At 45.2% G+C, this 18649-nt stretch overlaps 1 protein-coding gene across 1 annotated transcript in view; it reads right to left on the bottom strand.

Moving 5' to 3' along the window:
• The window catches only part of LOC147902665 (uncharacterized), a 300605-nt gene that overhangs the window by 75244 nt on the left and 206712 nt on the right, over positions 1 to 18649 (bottom strand). Inside the window, exons 13-15 of the mRNA XM_087373911.1 lie at positions 4131 to 4355; positions 3961 to 4047; positions 274 to 380 (exon numbers count right to left, since the gene is read on the bottom strand). Coding sequence (XP_087230037.1) covers positions 274 to 380; positions 3961 to 4047; positions 4131 to 4355 — 419 coding nt within the window. The remainder of the gene's footprint in view (positions 1 to 273; positions 381 to 3960; positions 4048 to 4130; positions 4356 to 18649) is intronic.

Genomic DNA, 18649 nt, shown 5'->3' with positions numbered 1-18649 from the left:
TACCGAGAAGCTTGTTGAGCTGCCTACCCCTTTACAGAGCCTCTCAGTTTCGGATCCTGATGTTTCTTTTTCACTGGAGTCCTTTCATCGTCATGAGTTTTTCTCTCTGATGCTTTACTTGAAAATTTTTCCTTTGTACTTATTGGTGGGTTTTCACCTCTTTTGAGGTTTCCCACACTGAAATAAAAGATTTCACTAAAAAAAAAAAAGTGTGTGTGTGTGTGTGTGTGTGTGAGAGAGAGAGAGAGAGAGAGAGAGAGAGAGAGAGCTTACGACAACCAACGCCCAAATTTTATATGCAACTTCAAAGCTAGATCCAACCTTTTCATTTGTAGTAGTATCCTTTCAGCTTCATCAAACAACTTAAAATATGCGCAAATCTGGGAGAAAACAGAGTTTCATGGTCTTTTAGTATAGCATTTTGCTTTTCTAGGGAGTTAACAAAGCTTAACTCTAAACAAAATCTCAGCATTTGACATCTAGCACAAACAAATGCCTATAAAAAAAGTTTAAGTGCACATGCACGCTCTTAAATACAGCATCTAGGTTCTTCAACAAAATTAGGTGGAGTAGACACAGTTCACCCACTGTATGAAAAGATCACAACAAACTTCATAGGATGTTGATAAAACATTTTTAAAAATTAGGTTGGTTACATGAACGGCAATTGTCTAGTGGTGGCATTCCCAAAGAAGGGTGCATCTATCACTAGCACAGTGAAGGCTTACGAAATACATAAAAATGAGACAAGGATTTGAAGGTCTACTCGACTGTAAGGAACCAAGAGGAGTTGAGACAAGAGGCATGAAGAGAGGGCCAAGTGGAGTGGCAATAGCATAGCTGACAAAACTATATAGAGGTGGACATATAAGACCAAGGGAGGAGGGTTTAGCATTTTGAAGCGTTCAAAACCACATGAAAGCTACTTTAAAAGGATAGCAAAGGATAATGGAGGTGTGCAACAGCCTTAGTGAGTGGTAATAATCTAAGGATGGCAGCATGAAAGGAAGAAAGAAGAGAGTAACAATGAATATGGAGATTGTGGAGAGCATCACTACCTAGCACATTTGGAAATCTACATCCATAGAGGCTATTGATGGAACCCAGGTCCACCTAGCTCATACGTTGGCCAGCATTTGGACAATTATCAAGGTCAAAGCATAAGAGTGTTTGCTTACTAGGGCGTTAAAATAAATCTTTGCCATTTCGGGCTTCAATCAATCTAGGAGCACCTAAAAAACAGACATGTTCTTGTATAGCTCTTTGTCTCTTGGGTATGCTTCCTTGTTTGGCAAAAAAAAAGACCTTAATTATAGGAAAGAATAGGAAATTCCATTTCATGCGATTGCCACTAGCAAGAGACTATGACATAAGGCTTCTTTGTAACGTGCAAAACTTCAGTGCAGAAATTATGGGAACTCTTTGGATGGAATCTAAATATATTGACCAAGCTTGTGATAAACACCAAAAGAAGGAATTGGCTCAATGAATCCATAGCTTTGTGAAAGTGCATGCAACACTATTCAGACTTAAAGTGATATATTGGGAGTTGAGCAAAAAATGTATTCTTATTGGGATTGAGAATACCACATTTGATGCCATTTGTAATTTTTTTAATGATGTTGCAGACTTGAGTGAGGAAATGATGAGAAAATTAATGTGATGATTTTGGGATTTGACCCACTTTTTTTTTTTTGCAAAAAGAGACTTCTATTAAGTATTAAAGAAAAACCGTTAGAGCAAGCTCCATACCGGATACATCATGCAATGCACGAAAAGCTCAAGAGCCAAAAAGAAAGGATTGAGGCTGATAGTGCCATCTCAATCCAGTAGAAACCTCCGACAAAAGGGAGAACCCCTCCAAACTCGAACAAATATAGTCCTTCTAGAAGAGGCTGCCCGTGAAGGGCCCTGCATGCTAGCCCATATGGCTATCAAAGTGTGAACTGTGTCAGTCCAAATACCCGTGAACACCTGTGATGGGTGTATCTGGGTGCCATCCAAGGCCTCAGTACATCTCGCTCTCCAAATGTGCCAAGAGGAAATGCTAGCCAAAATCTCCCAAGAGGTGTCCACTGAAACATGACAAGCTCTGAAGGGAGTAAGTGGTACATCCTGCAGAGAGCAGGGCTCTATTACCTGCCGGTGGACCGAGAGTGCCCAAGAAGAAGGCTCACCCTCATAAAACACCTGGGGCCCGGTAAGAGATAACCATGCGACCGAGACCCAAGTCATGAAGAAAGGGGAAGTGTGAAAGATGTTGAGTATCCGAGCAACCCCTTTCCAAACAGTCCTCTCCTGACTGCAGTCCCAAAGGCAATGTCGCACTGACTCCTCCATGAATAGAAAGCCAAAAGAAGAGAGTAATCTTTCTATTTCTGAGGGATTTTCAGAGCCTCCTCCAAAAGTTTTTCTGCACCTCTGCAAAAATATAAAAACTATCCCAATGAGGAGCTCTGGAGGGCCTCCAACCTCTACTGCTAAGCTGAAATCTCCTGGCATTTCTGACTCTGTAATGAAAGAAGGGGATGTTCTTCTCTCAGTGTCCTTAATCAATCCATTCCCACTCCCCTGGGTCCCACTGCAACAAAATCAAGTCGCCTATAAGGCATCACATCCACAAGTGCAGCCAAAATCAATGCTGCCCATGCTCAATCTGTCTACACCATATAGCAGCCTGCCGTGTCACACAGTGCTGTCAGAACTACTGCATGCAAAACATGCTCTGATACCATGTTAGTGCACCCCATGGCACATGTACAAAGCACTTCACCCCATAGCCACGCTATGCCTCCTCATACCACAAATAGAACTGGATGGGATGAGAGAAGGGTCTTCATTCAAGGTCATCTATTGAAGGACCACTACTTCACAACATTGTGTATGGGACTAATGTGCCCCCAGTCCACGTGTAAGGCAGCATAGTGAATAGTGAGTGTGGGTGCTGAGTGGGGTTGCAAGTGTGTATGATTGAATGGAACGTGTGGGGCTGATGGGATGAAGGGAAGTATGGCAAGAAGAGGTACCGCAAAGGTGGAAACAAGATACAGAAATGGCTGGATGAACAATGCAGCTTCTGTACAATGGAAGGCATGTAGGGGCTAGGCGATGACGAGGCAGCTGTCGGGGCTATACGATTGTTTGGTCCTGTAAGGCCTGCCATGCAGCTGCGTAAGTAAGAAAGAGGGAAATGCCAGAGAAGGAAGATGGTGAGGGGGAAGCAAGCGAGGCAAAAGATGGATGAGGTAGGTAAGGAGTACATTGACAGAACGCAGCACTGGTTCGTGAGGAACTTCCATTCCATAGAGAATGTTTCAGCTCTCATTTAGGAGGCAGCCACAAAGGCAATGATTAGGGCCACTATACTACATTGGTATGATGCTTCAGTGGGAATCAAGTACAATAAAGAGAATCATTGAAGCACTTTTTTGTAGACTATGGTTGAGATGCATGGCCATCTCCTAGACTGCCATCACTCAAACAACTAAGCAGGTAATAATGTGGGATTGTGGCAGTCAACCAATGGTTGTGTACCGAATCAACATAAGGATGCACCTTTCTTGGAACGTCTTCAGTATAATGTGGAATTATGGCAGTCAACCAATGGTTGTCTACCAAGATATATCAGCATAAAGATGCACCTTTCTTGGAACATCTTCAATATCCATCTTCATAATTCATAGATTTGTTATAATTTAGAAGAACCATGTAACACCTTTGAAACAAAAGGGAGGATTGCAGATCCATTCTTATATTGCTAAAACATCCTCCAAACCCAAAGTTGTGAATAATGGGAACTCACTGTTGAATTGTGTCAACTTTCAAATCAATTCTGCCAAAGTCCCCAAACATGTTCTTCTAAGTTATAAAATTAATTAAAGACAGTCCCATGACTAATTGATAACAAGATCTCTTTTCATATATTTATTTGCAAGGATAAGCAAAATAAAAATCCATTACCTCAGCATTTTGCTCATTCCTTTCTTTGAGTAAATGAATCCTTTTGACAAACTGTATCCCGAAGTAGTTCTTACATTTGACAAATGCCTACAAAATTACAGAGTTAACTTCAAAATATACAAAAAGAAAAATATTACAGTTTCGTAATATGAGTTTCAGATCATGTGTACCTTTTCTGCAATAGAAAGGTCAAGATTTCGAAGTGCATGCTCAGCTAATGTCGTCCATAGTCTCGGATGGGAGTGCTCTTCTATGTAGGAGAATGCATCTTGGCTTTGGCCTGCATCTATTATTTGTTGTGTGTCACGTAAAGACTTTGTTTCATAGTAAAATATATGCTCTTGTCCAGGACTTTCAGGTTGATGCATGATTTCATCAAGTTGGACAGCTTGAATCTATAAGAAACAAAGGAAACTGAGGATGAGTTTGAAAATTTGAAAATAGTATATTCTTGAAGCAAACTACAAGTAGAATAAGGAATCCTCATGTCCACATGTAAAATCCCCAAATGGACTCCTCTCATGCAACAACAAGGTGACTATCAAAGTAGTACTGCAGAAAAGATTAATAATAGAGAGATACTAAAAATACACCTAGATGCTCCATTTGGTAACGAGAAAGAGCTTTGGTAAAAGTGTTTCCTTTGTTGGGCAGTAGATTAGCTCGATCATCTTGTGCATTATCAGCTCCTTGATGAAGTAGTACTGAGCCTCAATGTGTTTTACTCGAGCATGGAACACTAGGTTCTTTGCGATTGCGCTGCAACTTCCAAAGCTGCTTCTTGAATGACCTCCATGTCTTATTTGAGCCATAAGGACTCGCATAATGCTGTTCATGCCGCTCGGTATTCTACCTAGGCGGATGAAGAGCAACCATTGTTTACTTCACTAAGCCAAGAAAATGACCCTTGACCCCAGCAAAAAAACAATAGCCAGTCATGGAATGTTTTTTTTTTCCCCATTAAAGAGACTTCTATTAAGTATGAAAAAAAACCCACGTAAGCAAGCTTGATGCAGAAATACATCATGCTGGACATGAGAAAAAACACTCTAGAAGAGTAAGCAAAAACTCAAGAGGAGCTGGAGAGAAACCAATGTTGAGGCTGAAAATGCCACCTCAACCCTGATGTAGTCTTTGAGAAAAAAGGGGAGCTCCTCCATTCCATAACCTGATAGCCCTCCCAATGAGGGGATCTGGAAGGTTTCCAACCTCTACAACTGATCTGGAACCTTCTTGCAATATTGACCGTGTAACCAAAGAAAGGAAGACTCCTCTCTTGGTTCCCTGCAATAATCCATTCCCACTCTCCGGGGTCCCACTGAAGATACTTTATGGGAACTCCTCCACAGATCCACAACCTCCATGAACCCAAAATAGAGAGACAAGGGCTCGGATCTATATGCCAAGCAGAATCCTTGCCTTGTTCCACAAAGCCTATGATCCTGAGAGGCTGAAATGGTGTGCCCAAAAGAATATCATCTGAGGAAAAAGACAATGTGCCACCTGACTACACATAAAAAACCAAGTCATCCTCTTGTGCCCCCAAGAAAGCAATGACCTAAAGAGGAATACTTGTCCTGGAGAAAGCCCCCATCCAAAGTGAGAAAACCACAGGTCTGTCATCTGTAATTACCCAATCATGGGGTAGGGCTGCATCTATCTGAAGTATCCTCCCTACACTTCCTCTGAGGTGACTGACCAACTATTGCTGACGATCTTCTGGAAGCCTTTTGAAGGCTTTCCAGGAGCCAACCGAAGCAGCTGGCCCTCTCTCCCATTTGGACCACTACATATAATGAGACAAACCAAGTTGCCTACCATGTTCATCAAGTATCCAATCATATTCCACATGATAGGCTTCCTGTCAATCTCTTTGAGAGAGGAGGGGGCAACTCTCTGAAGGGTACTTCTGAAGCTTGACCAAGCTTTCAGAACAGCAACCAAAAGCGAGGAGGACGATCAAAGACGGCTGAAGTGAAGATCCATCTGGTGCTGTCCATCCAGTCTCCACCTGAGGAGGGTCTGCATGTCTGAATGCCCTGAATGAAGAAAATTTTCTAAGGATCTCATCCCAAGCCGTGGCCAGCAGAACCTGGTTGACAACCACCACCCTAGATGCAAGGTCTAATCTGGCTCCAAAAAAGAAGTTTCCTCCTGATACTCTCCAACACTGGAGCAAACTGCTGTGAAGAAGAGATACCCAAACCGACCTGGCATCCGAAGTACCTAACACAGCCCTCTGAGTCCAAGTAAAGCCCAAATCAGCCCCCTACTCTGCAGTGTCATCATCGCTGACCCAAAAGCCATTGGACTTGTTCCAGTTAATGTGAGCCGTACCAAAACAAGTCCAAGGCTGTTTGAAAGAGGTAAGAGTGTGAGGGGAGGCCTCGAAGAAAATAGCAGTGTCATCTACTAGCTCACAATCGACGAGGTCCTCTTCCAGTCTGAGTGGTAATCTGAGCCCAAGAATGCTCATAGCCTCAGCCACAAAAAGAAAGAGAAAAGGGGCAAGAGGGCATCCCTGACAGACTAATCAATCTGAAATCTTTCTCCCATGACCCCTCCTATAAGTACCTGGCTGTAGGCAGATCTATACAAATGCTGAAACCCTTTGATCCATGCATCTGAAAACCCAAAATGATAAAGGGTGCCCTCCAAGAAATCCCAATCTGTGACCAAGTGTACATAAGACGGTGAGCTGCTGCTCCTCCCCGACCCTTGCTGGCCCCTCTCCCTCAGCCCATCCCCCTCCCCCTCCCTCGCCCTCAGCCCCTCCCCCTCCCCCTCCCTCAGTCCCTCCCTCCCTCCCCCTCCCTCGCCCTTGTTGGTAAACTGAAAGGAAAGGAAAGAGTGGACACAAACTCAGAATACTTGCATTACTTGCTTGTAGAATGAAGAAGAGTGAGGTCCTTAAGTAGGCACCTCATACATGCTCACTGACATCACTGATGACTTCAAAGCTCCACAATCATCTCCTCAATCTGCTCCTAGATTCTCTCAATCATCCTATGTGGCTCTTCCACCACCTAACTGTGCTTGTGGGCACCTAACTGTGCCTCTAGCACTCACACATAGAAACCAAGGTGTGCCTGAGGCATACACCTTGAGATATCCCATCAAACCCCCCCTCAAGGGAATGCCTCAGGCTATGTCAAGGATACATCTAGTCTCATAGTTTCTCATGCCATCTCATGGTGTTCAAGGATTAATCTATGGCTAGGTTCTCATGCTAGCAAGTCCCTTGGGTGTAAGGTAAACAAAAGGGATACAAAAAGACCTTCCAATGGTTATCTCCCCTGCATATACATGCACACAATGTCTGCAGGAGGTACCATGGAGCAAAACATACACATGGCCTACATCATAAGGTGACCAGAGGTGTTTACAAAACACACAAAACACAATAGTTTATTTCATTCATTTTGGAGGACTATCCAGGCTGAGTACCTTGACATAAAAAGAGAGATCTGGAGCATACATAGAGATGTTTTAAAATGCATAATCTTCATGGGATGCCTCATCTTGTGGAGGTAGAATATCCATGTTAAGGCAAGGTCTTACCACATGGGCAGTGTCTAGTGCCTTATAAGATGGTACTATGATAGAACAAGTGGATCTGAAAATCATATCCTTCAAGAGAACAATTATCTTGTCATCTCCATAGTTGTGTAGAGAAGCATATCTTAGGTATCTGACCTTCATCTTTTTCTTGTACTTGGAGTCAAATAAAAGTGCCATGAGAGGGTAGATCTCTGGCTTTGTAGTTGCTTCCTTTTTGGCAACCATTGTTTTGGCAATCTTCAACAAGGAAGTCAGGTTGACATTTTCATCCTTTGTAGCATAACAAGACATTGCTTTATGTTTTGGCTTTTCACATATTTTGCATAAGCAAGCCATGAGAGGGTCTAACCCAGGTATTGGGCAGTGTCTTCTCTCTTACAGGGCTTAGAATAACAATTGAAATGCTTCAAAATATAAGCATTTAATGTAGCAAAGTCTTGTGACCAAATTTCAAACAATGATGCTTCTTCTTACATGCTTCATAGAGGTGGCTAAAATGAATACTTTCCAATCAAAACCAGGTCTAGCAATTCAAAACAAAACTGAAGCCACACTTGTACTAAAGTTATTGAAAGTTTCAAAAAACCAGAAATGCTAGAGTAGCATTTTATGTAGCATCATCTTCAAAAACTTGTCCAAAACTGTCAAAACCAAAAGGCTGAACTTGGAGGGCTTGTAGCTCACTCTTCAAAGCAAGGAAAAGAGGGCTTTCTGAAGCAAAAGAAAGCTCATATACCAAAGAGGGTCCAGCACAGAGGTTGGACGAAATGGTGCGCACTTTTGCCCGGGGGAGTTGCTACAGGCTGAACCTGAGTTTTGACGATTTCTCCCTCGTTACTGAACCAAATGAGCTGAAAAATGGCTCAAAATCTTCGTCTTGAGGTCGCCCATCTACTCCTAAGAGGGCTCAGGCAATGGCGGAGCAGGCAGGGAGTATTGAGCAATAGAAGAAATGGCGAAAAATGCACTGTTTGGGGAATGGCAGCCACCACAGACGTTTTTTCTTCAATTGCTTGCAGGTGGAAGTTCGCCCATACTAGAGGAGTTTCCAGCTCAGAGGGTTTGGGCAATGGTCGTTTGTAGGTGGAGAACCAAGCTCTCAAAGATTTTGGGAAGAAATGGAGAAGAAGAAGATGAAGAAGAAGAAGATGATGTGGCAGAAATGGTCTCAAGGGGGATCAAAGGGCTCTGATACCATGTTGGTAAACTGAAAGGAAAGGAAAGAGTGGACACAAACTCAGAATACTTGCATTACTTGCTTGTAGAATGAAGAAGAGTGAGGTCCTTAAGTAGGCACCTCATACATGCTCACTGACATCACTGATGACTTCAGAGCTTCACAATCATCTCCTCAATCTGCTCCTAGATTCTCTCAATCATCCTATGTGGCTCTTCCACCACCTAACTGTGCTTGTGGCCACCTAACTGTGCCTCTAGCACTCACACATAGAAACCAAGGTGTGCCTGAGGCATACACCTTGAGATATCCCATCAGCCCTCTCTCCGTCTCCCTCTCAGCCGGCCCCCTCCCCTCTCAACTTGCCCCCCCTTCCCCGCCCTCTCAGCCCACTCCCCCTTCCCCACCCTCTCTCTCCTACCCCGCCCCCTCCTCTCCCCTGCTCGCTACCCCCCGCCTCAGCCCTCTCCTCTACCCCCCCTCCTCTACCCCTTCTTCTCGCTCTACCCCTGCCTCATCCCTTCCTCTACCCCTACCTCTTCTCTCCCTCCCCCCGCCTCCTCTACCCTCCCCCCACCCCTTCTACCCCGGCCCTTCTACCCTCGCCTCAGCCCCTCCTCCCTCCCCCTCTACTCCTCCTCCTCATCCTCCCTTCTCCCTTCTCATCCTCCCCTTCCTCCCTTTCCTCCTCAGCCCCTCCTCCTCCTCCTTCTCAGCTCTCACCCTCCTCCTCCTCTCCCGGGCAGCTTAGTGCAGAAGGAACCTTGTTCGTGTTTGAGTCGGCCTCACCCACCTCGATTGGCGATGGATCTACTTTCAGCCAATCTCCATCCACTCCCACCAGCCGCAAAAACCGTTGTTTACTCAAACGACAAGTTGCAGCAGCTCAAAAAAGATACTGAGCAAGAGAGCTCGACATTGCTCTTTGCTCGCATCCATGGGTCCCACCCTTCCAGGGTACATGCCAAGGACTGGATGCTCGCCACTCTACCTAGAGACTTTGCAGGGCACCTTACAAATGTTCGTCTGCTTGGGCGAGGCTTCTTCTAGATTGTTTTTGACTCCTCGGAGGTAGCTCGTACAGTGCTGCAGGCTAGCCCGTTAGCACTGAGCTCTAAGAGGATTTCTTGAACCCCTTTTTCTTTGGGGTTTGATCCTGTCGAGGAAGACAGCCAGACGACGTCACTCTTCATCAGATTTCCAGGCCTTCCTCAGGTGTACCATTGACTACTCATTCCATTGGAGCCGCCTTTGGAGTGGTTATTGAGATCCCCCCTCTCCCTTAGATGCCTACTTCAGAGCAGAGGTAATCAAGTCCTATGGGGTACCATGTGTTAGGGTCACTGTCTCTGACCCTAACATCTCAGATGATCACATTATGGTTCAGCGTCTAGATGGCTCCTTCTTCAGACAGAGAGTCGAGATTGCAGGGAGACAGGATCAGTGTAGGATTTGCAAGACCCTTGAACACTTTGCCAGAGATTGCCCAAGGAAAAAGAAAACACCAAAAAGGTCCACGGGTGCGTCTCATAGCTTCACTTGACTTGGACCTTCTTCACGACTAGTTCCTACCACCTCGCGCTGCTAGACCTTCGACTTCACAGCCAGGACCATCAGCCTCTTGCCCTTGTACTTGTACAGCGCGTATAGGACAGTCAGCATGTCATGCTCCGATCGTCGCCCGTTGGGTGCCTATCAGAGTTGGTGAGCTAGTATCTCCGGCTACCACTGATGGGACCACGGACACGTCTCTTCAGCAGGAGACATCCCTATCCTAGTTTCATGTGCAGATGAGACTGGCTCCTGACCCTGCTCTGATGCAATAGGGTTCATCTAGTGAGCACCTTTCTGCAGAGGCCCGTGCTTTACTTGAGGAGGGTGACAGAATTGTGGCTGAGGTCAGGCAGATGTTGCCATGTCTGCCTACACCTGACAGAGGTAAGGGGGTTAGTGGTTCCACTCCTCCTTCTGCAAGGCTCCTTCGCACTCCAACACCAAAGGTGCTTTGTAGGAATTCATTTTTAGTTCTGGCCTCGGGGATGTACCTCACCGCCGCCGTAGGGAGCTGCTTCATAACCAACTTCATCCAGGTGTTACTGGGGGTCCCATGGACATTTTGATGATTCAGGAACACAAATTGGATGCCAGGTGATTCCTCTTGGGCTCTTCACATCCGACGACACCTTGTGGAGTCGTGCTCTCTAGAGGATGTTCCGGCCACTCTTTTCAGGGCTGCTCACTCCTCGGTCAACGACTCTCCATGGGAGATCCTAGCTAGCATTGCAGCATGGCACATTTGGAGAGCCAGATGCACTGAGGCTTTGGAGGGTTCTCAGGTTCACCCTTCTCAGATCTTGGCCAGCACTTGGACAGATACGATACACACTTTGATGGCCATTTGGGCAACCATGCAGGGATCATCTCGAGCAGCCTCCTCTAGGAGAGTTACTTTTCTCAGAGATTAGAGAGACTCTCCCTTCTTTGCTGAGACTTCTACAGGGTTGAGATGGCATTTTCAGCCTCGGCCTTGGTTTCTTTCTACCTCATTCCTCTGAGGTGTTTTTTATTACATGCTTAGCATGGTGTATTTCCACACAGAGCTTGCTCTAGCAGGTTTCTTTCTTACTTAATAGAAGTCCCTTTTTTGGAAAAAAAAATTGGATGCCAGGGATTGTTCCAAGTCGGGTAAGCTTCTTTCAGGCCGTACTTTTTGGTCACCCACCTTGGGCATCAGGGGAGGTACTTGAATTTTTGTTGCTTCTTCTATACTCCCCTTGGTGATTGGACATGGGAGCATAGTCCTAATTGATGGGCATAAGGTTGGTCTCTTAAACCTTTCTGCACCCAATTCTAGAGGGGATCATGTTCTTTTTGGAAGGAGCTACTTTCTTGGTCACATATTGCATATGCTTGGATTATAGGGGGCGATTTCAACATGGTTGAAATGCCCTCAGACAAAAGGGGTGGTGGGAAAAGTGGCCTTCACTCCCTAGAGAGAGCAGCGTGGGATGCCTTCCTTTTTCAATAAAGTGGCAGGGATGCTTGGCATAATGGTGCTTTTCACACTCAGCTACATTCTCTCTTGTTTTCTTGGTCGAACAGGAGATTGCAGATGCCTATACATGCATGGATTGACAGATTTTATGTGGATGTTTGGGCTCTTGACAGAGGTGGTATTGTTTACATTGCAGCTGGGGTGTCCATTTCGGATCATTTTCCAATGGTGTTGATGGTCTTAGATCCCCATGTGAGGCGCCGCTTTGCCAGTATCAGGATTCCAGATTCTTTCTATGCAGAGGAGGGCCTTACAGAGACAGTGTTGAGGACTTGGATATCTCATTTGCAGGATGGACAGCTTTCGCCTTCAGAGTTAGCAGCCCTCTCTGATATCAGTGACTTTTATCTTCCAATTGCTCGTATCAGAAGGGGTGAGATCCTCCAGGCGTGAGATAGGTATCCGCCAACAATTGGCTGCCCTCCAGAGGGAGGAGCAGAAGAGGCCTACAAATGCTTGGATTCAGGAGCGCCTTGCTGCAGCAGTCACTTTTAGATCAGAGAGCAGAGTACGCCTTTCACGCCAGAGAGTCATTTTGGACACAGAAGGGAGGTAGATCAACAAGCAGTTGTTATCTACTCTTGGCCCCAGACATAGTAGGGAGAGCGTCTCACAGCTTGTTGACTCAGGCGGAGTTTTTCAGACACATCCAAAGGCCGTCTTGCAGGTTGCCATCGATTTCTATGCCTCCCTTCTTACAGCAAATCCAAACACTCAGGCCATAGATGATGCTAGAGTGGTTATTTGGTGACACTTACCTGGGTTGGTGACAAGGGATATGACTGTTTCCCTTGATGCACCCTTCACCAATGTAGAGTTCAGGACTGCGCTCTCTACCCTTCACAAGGGCAAGTGTCGTGGTTCAGATGGACTTACCCCCTTATTTTTTATTACTTTTTGGGATCAGACTGGGGATCATATTACCTCAGCCTTGCAGGGTGTATGGGACTCGGGTGAGATGCCAGACTCACTTACAGAGGGCCTCATTCATTTGATTCCGAGAGGGGGTTGCAGGAATTTAGTGTCTCAGTGAAGACCGATTACCTTGCTGGGTACCTTCTACAACATCCTAGCTAAAGCTATTAACCTTCATCTGCAGCCCTTTCTACCTGATCTTATCCATGATACGCAGACGGGTTTTGTGCATGGCAGGAGCATCTTTGATAACATCTTCTCATTTTGGGAGGCTTCGGAGTGGGCCATGCATAATGGCCATAGGTTGGCCATTCTACTGTTGGACTTTAAATAAGCTTATGACAGGGTAGACTGAGGCTTTCTGGAGGGCACACTTACTCGCTTTGGCTTCTCAAATGCATGGATCAAAGTGGTGTCAGTCCTCTACAGATCAGCCCATAGCCACGTTCTTATTGGTGAAGTCGGGGGAGACAGGTTTGAGATTACAAGATCAGTCCATCAGGGTTGCCCCCTAGCCCCCTTTTTATTCCTTTTTGTATGAGTTATTACACTAGAGCTCAAGCTGGACTCGTAGGGCTTAGGCTTCCTCTGAGGCACGAGGATGAGCTCTTAGACAGTGAGTTGGCAGATACACGGCTGTATTTTTGGATGCCACTCCTCAGACACTGAATTCATTCAGGACAGCATTCGATTTGTTTTGCATTACGGCTGGTGCACACATTAATTGGAACAAATCCAATGGCTTTTGGATCAATGATGAGGACACTCCAGTCTAGGGGATTGACATAGGGTTCACTTGGATTCAGAGGGGAGTCTCCATCAGATATTTGGGATGCCAAGTGGGGTTGGGCATCTCTCCGGCATAGCAATTTGCTCCCATGTTAGAGAGTATCAGGAGGAAACTCATCTTTTGGAGTTCAGCCAGACTTGACCTTGCATCCAAAGTTCTAGTTATGAACCAAGTATTGTTGGCCACTGCTTGGTTTATTTGCTCATGTTGGTGTAGATCTAGAGATTGTATCGCTCAGCTCATGAGACCTATCAGGAACTTCCTATGGAGTGGTTTAAATGGCACCTCAAATGTTGTATCTAGGGTGGCTTGGGAGACCCTCATTCTTCCGACAGGAGAAGGGGGTCTCAATATTATTGACCCGAGCTTGCAATGTATGGCCTTGCTTTGCAAGTTTGTAGTACGTGGATTGATGCCTGGACAGGAGCCCTGGAAGGATTTTTTCTCACGCAACATTCATTCTTGCATCCCTTCTCATGGGGGAGACTGGTTGGACAGCAGCAGATGGATCTTTACTTCAGCCCATCTCAAATCCCCCCCTTCCCCTCTAATGGCTGCTATTCTGAAAGCTTGGGGCTGCTTCAGAAACACACTTCGCAAAGTTCCACCCACTTCTCGTGAAGAGATTCAAAGGAAGCCAGTCATGTGGAATGACTCGATTTTGGATCATCATGGCAGGCCACTTGGAGTGTCACATTATATGCAGTGGTCTAGATGGGAGAGGGGACCTGCCTCTACTGTAGGTGCTTGGCAGGCCTTTATGAGACTTTTAGAGGATCAGAGATTTTTAGCAGGTGGCCACCTCAGAGGGAGTGCACTTAGGATACAATAGATAAAGGCAGCCATTTCGCCAGAGTGGATTGACATAGATGACATGCCGCTTACAGAGTCCACTTGGTGGGGAGCGTTCTCAGGGACGGGCATTTCGTTACAGGTCATTACATTGCAAGATGCACATGAGAATACCCTTGTCTTTGATGTTTAGTCGGGGGACAGACTTATCAGATCTTTTGATGATATTCTTTTGGAGGTTGCATTTGCAGGATTCATGGAGTGGAGCAATGATTCACAGTGGTATCTTGACCCTAATCCTATTCTCCTTGCGTTGGGGTCTTGGAGACTCTAGTTGTATGGTGGTTCCCCTATTAGGTTCTTGTAGTGAGACCCAGGGGAGTGGGAATCGATTGATGAGGGGCACCAAGAAAAGAGCTTTCCCTTCTTTTGCTATACAGTTAGAAATGCCCGGAGATTTCAGCTCAGTAGTTTAGGTTGGCGGCCCTCTAGAGCGCCACATTGGGATAGTTTTTAGATTTCTGCAGCTGTGCGGAAGAACTTTTGGCGTAGGCTCTGGAAATCCCTCAGGAATAGAAAGGTCACTCTTTTCTTTTGGCTTTCTATTCATGGAGGGATTGCAGTGAACCTGTGGAGATCCAGGTTCGGGGCTGACCCTACTTGTCCTTCTTGTCACATGGCAATTGAGTCTACACAGCAGACAGGCGAGGACGATCTGGAAAGGTGTTGCTAGGATTTTCAGCATCTTTCATACAGCACCTTTCTATAGAATCTCCCCCCTTTCTCCTGATTGGTGATCCTCCCTCTCTCAAAACCCGTACAATGATGAATAAATCCACATCCCCTCATCTCCCCTCTTCACCCTCGCCCTTTCTTAGCGAGAAATCTCCCTCTTTCCGCCTATCACTCCGTCTCTTCATGTCTTGTGCAACAGCCAGCTTTTGCCGAGCTCATGCACAGTAACTACTCCATGTGAGCCCCCTGTACACCACCCTGTCTCTGACAAGGAGCTTGACCGGTGGATGAAGCATGTGCGCCACCTAACTGTTTGATAGCCAAGAGGTGGACTGAGTGAAATGAAGATCCTTGACGCATGGCCATGTGCTTCGGTGATAAGTGACCATGTCCTCCCTGTGACCATGTCCTTCATGTGACTATGTCATCCATGTGACCATGTCCTCCATGTGACTATGTTATCCATGTGACCATGTCCTCCATGTAACTATGCCATCCATGTGACCATGTCCTTCCAGTGACCATGTCATCCTCATGACCGTGTTCTCCATGTGACTATGTCATCCATGTGACCATGTTCTCCTTGTGACCATGTCATCCTCGTGACCATGTCTATCACCTGCCCAAGACAAACATGTGATCGTCTCTGTCGGTCCACTAGATGGTCTTGGATGATCTATGTATCCTACAAAAAGGCTGGATACATTGCACACTAATGCAGCACTAAGGGCAAGAACGGTCAGCTATAAAAGTGATCCTCCATTGATTTTTTGCAATCCCTCAATGAATGAAAAGACAAAGTTGAAGGGCCAGATGTAGGGAGGCGATGGAGGGTTCACAGGTTCACCCTTCCCAGTCTATGGCCAGTATATGCACTGATACTATACACACGCTGATGACCATCTGAGCGAGCATACAAGAATCCTCAAGAGCAGCTACAGCCAGGAGAGAGATTTTTTTCAGAGTTTGGAGAGGATCTCCGTTCTTCTCTGAGTCTTCTTCAGGTTTGAGGTGGCATTTTAAGCCTCCACCTTGGATTTTTGTTAGCTCCTTTTGAGCTGTTTTTTCTCTCATGCTTGACATGATGTATTCCCACATTTGAGCTTGCTCTTGCGGCTTTCATTCATACTTAATGAATTAATCTTTTTGGGGGGAAAAAAAACAGACAAAAGAAAAGAGTCACTTTCATGGTCCTGAGGGAGTTCCAAAAGGATCTCTACAAGCTTGGAATGATCTAAAAGCTCTTCCACTGAGGGGCTCTAGATGGTCTCCATCCTCTAGCTCTAAGCTGAAAAATCATGTCATTGCTAATTGTAAAATCCAAGAATGGAAGGATCTTGCGAGTGATTGGCTGCATCAATCCACTATCATCGGCCTACTTCCTAATGGAGAAACTTTATGGGATGATCCCATGAATCCATAGCCTCCCTATACCAAGGGAAAGGTCCTCTAGACAGGGATCAATGTACTAGCCAAGAGTAGAAGCATTGCTCCATATGGCCCATAAGCCTAACCAGCTCAAGATGTGCAACCCAAATTCCATTCTCATCCAAAGATCTAACCAATCTTCCCTTGATTGCACCGTGAAGACCATGGCGTCTCCACCTCTGTTATGCAAAATCCCAATGACCATAACGAAAGTTGAAACATCAATACTAGTACATAACCCCATCTCGCGGATGGGACTATGCTGTCCCCCATCCCTGGTGGCCCAATCCAACGGGATAGTGGCATCTATCTGAGCAATTTTTCTACCACTCCCTTTGAGGTGACAAATCATCTGCTTTTGGTGTTCTTCAAGGAGGTCCTTGAAAGCTTTCCTACAGCCTACAGAAGAGGAAGACCTCCCTCCCACTTGGACCATTGCATATTACCAGAAGCACCTGGAGGTCTAGCTAAAATAATTGGCTGTCTATCAATCTCAACATACATAACGGGGCACAAGAGCCCCTAAAACTATGTCAAATCCTAACAATAGGAGCCATAATTTGTGAAGAATGCATCTTGAGATCTGCAGAAGTAAAATTCCATCTAATGCTATGCAACCACTCACAACGTAAAGGAGGAGTACAAGACCAAAGTATCTAAGGAAGACTGATTTCCTTTGCTGATATTTTATAGGTGGTTCCAAAAACGAGTCAAAAATGTAATTTTTTTTTTTGTTTGCAAAAAGAGACTTCTATTAAGTATTAAAGAAAAAGCGTTAGAGCAAGCTCCATACGGGATACATCATGCAATGCACGAAAAGCTCAAGAGCCAAAAAGAAAGGATTGAGGCTGATAGTGCCTTCTCAAACCGGTAGAAGACCGAGCCCCAAGTGTCAAAAATGTAATTGGTCTCCACTATGTGACCAAATTTCTGCACTCCTCTCTAGGGACAAGATGAATGAGGCCCACATTCATCTTAATGCTGAAGGCATAGATTCAGAATCCCAGATGCTCTATAACTAAAGTAATGTGATCACTGTGCATAGATCCAGAATCCCAAATGCTTTGTAACGCTAAAGTAATGTGATCACCAATATCCACCTGAAAAGCAATGAAGAATGAAGGCTTCAATCCACCTAAACTGAAACATTTGCCCATGCAAGGCAAGTCCCAGATGCTCTACAACTAAAGTAATGTGATCACTGTGCATAGATCCAGAATCCCAAATGCTTTGTAACGCTAAAATAATGTGATCACCAATATCCACCTGAAAAGCAATAAAGAATGAAGGCTTCAATCCATCTAAACTGAGACATTTGCCCGTGCAAGGCAAGTAATGCAGTCTTTATATTTGTGTTGGTCAATTGTGCATCAAGTGAAATCCTTATAATGGACATCACCAACTAGGGAACAATCTACCGAAATCCTCAATCTGGTACTCTCTCTCTCAAGCCTGTTTGGGCCTGTTGCTAGAAGGGAAGCGTTAAAACCAACTGCAATCTACATGATAGTCTATGGATATGACTGCAAATACCTTCTCTATCATATCAACAACCAAGGTTAGAGTAAAAGTGTTTATTGACACTTACCTCCATCTAAATCCAAAAAGACTCACGTGCATGATAAGATACCTCAATTCTTCTTTCCAAACATACTTGCTGATAAGCCCTTGCTGCAATAAGACTTCAAGGAGCCAAGCATATGATAGCCTCTTATGCTCTTCCCTTTGTAGGGAGGCTAGTTGCTATGGATGGCAATCTCCTTCCTAAGGATATCTTGTCTCATGGTCCTAGGGAGTTCAAGGAGCCAAGCATCTGACAGCCTCTTCTGCTCTTACCTTTGTAGGGAGGCTAGTTGCTGCACATGTCAATCTCTTTTCTAAGGATATCTTGTCTCATGGTCTTAGCAACAGAGTGATACAATTCACTAGTATGAACAAGAGATGTTGCCAATGCAAGAGGAGATCACACATCATCCTGAAAATAAGACTTCCAAATACATAGCACTACCACTAATAACAACTCCACTGCATAGAAAGCCTCTGGAGTCCTGACATTAGTAAAGCAAGAAGTGGCATGTGGCTGCCTCTATCTAAAGCCCAATCATCACCATAGAATCTGTCAATATGTGCATGGATAGGCATCAAGCATCTCTTATTTGACCATGAAAATAGGAGTGAAGAAGGACGGGCATGAAGGCATCATCAATCCAACAATCTTTGGCCTGAAATCAGGAAA

Source organism: Dipteris shenzhenensis, chromosome 4, assembly GCF_047967505.1.
Source record: "Dipteris shenzhenensis isolate YYH24624 ecotype China chromosome 4, Dip_SZ_1.0, whole genome shotgun sequence".
In the NCBI taxonomy this organism is placed as follows: domain Eukaryota; kingdom Viridiplantae; phylum Streptophyta; class Polypodiopsida; order Gleicheniales; family Dipteridaceae; genus Dipteris; species Dipteris shenzhenensis.
The sequence above is the reverse complement of the archived record's forward strand: the minus strand, read 5'-3'. Positions and strand labels throughout refer to the sequence as shown.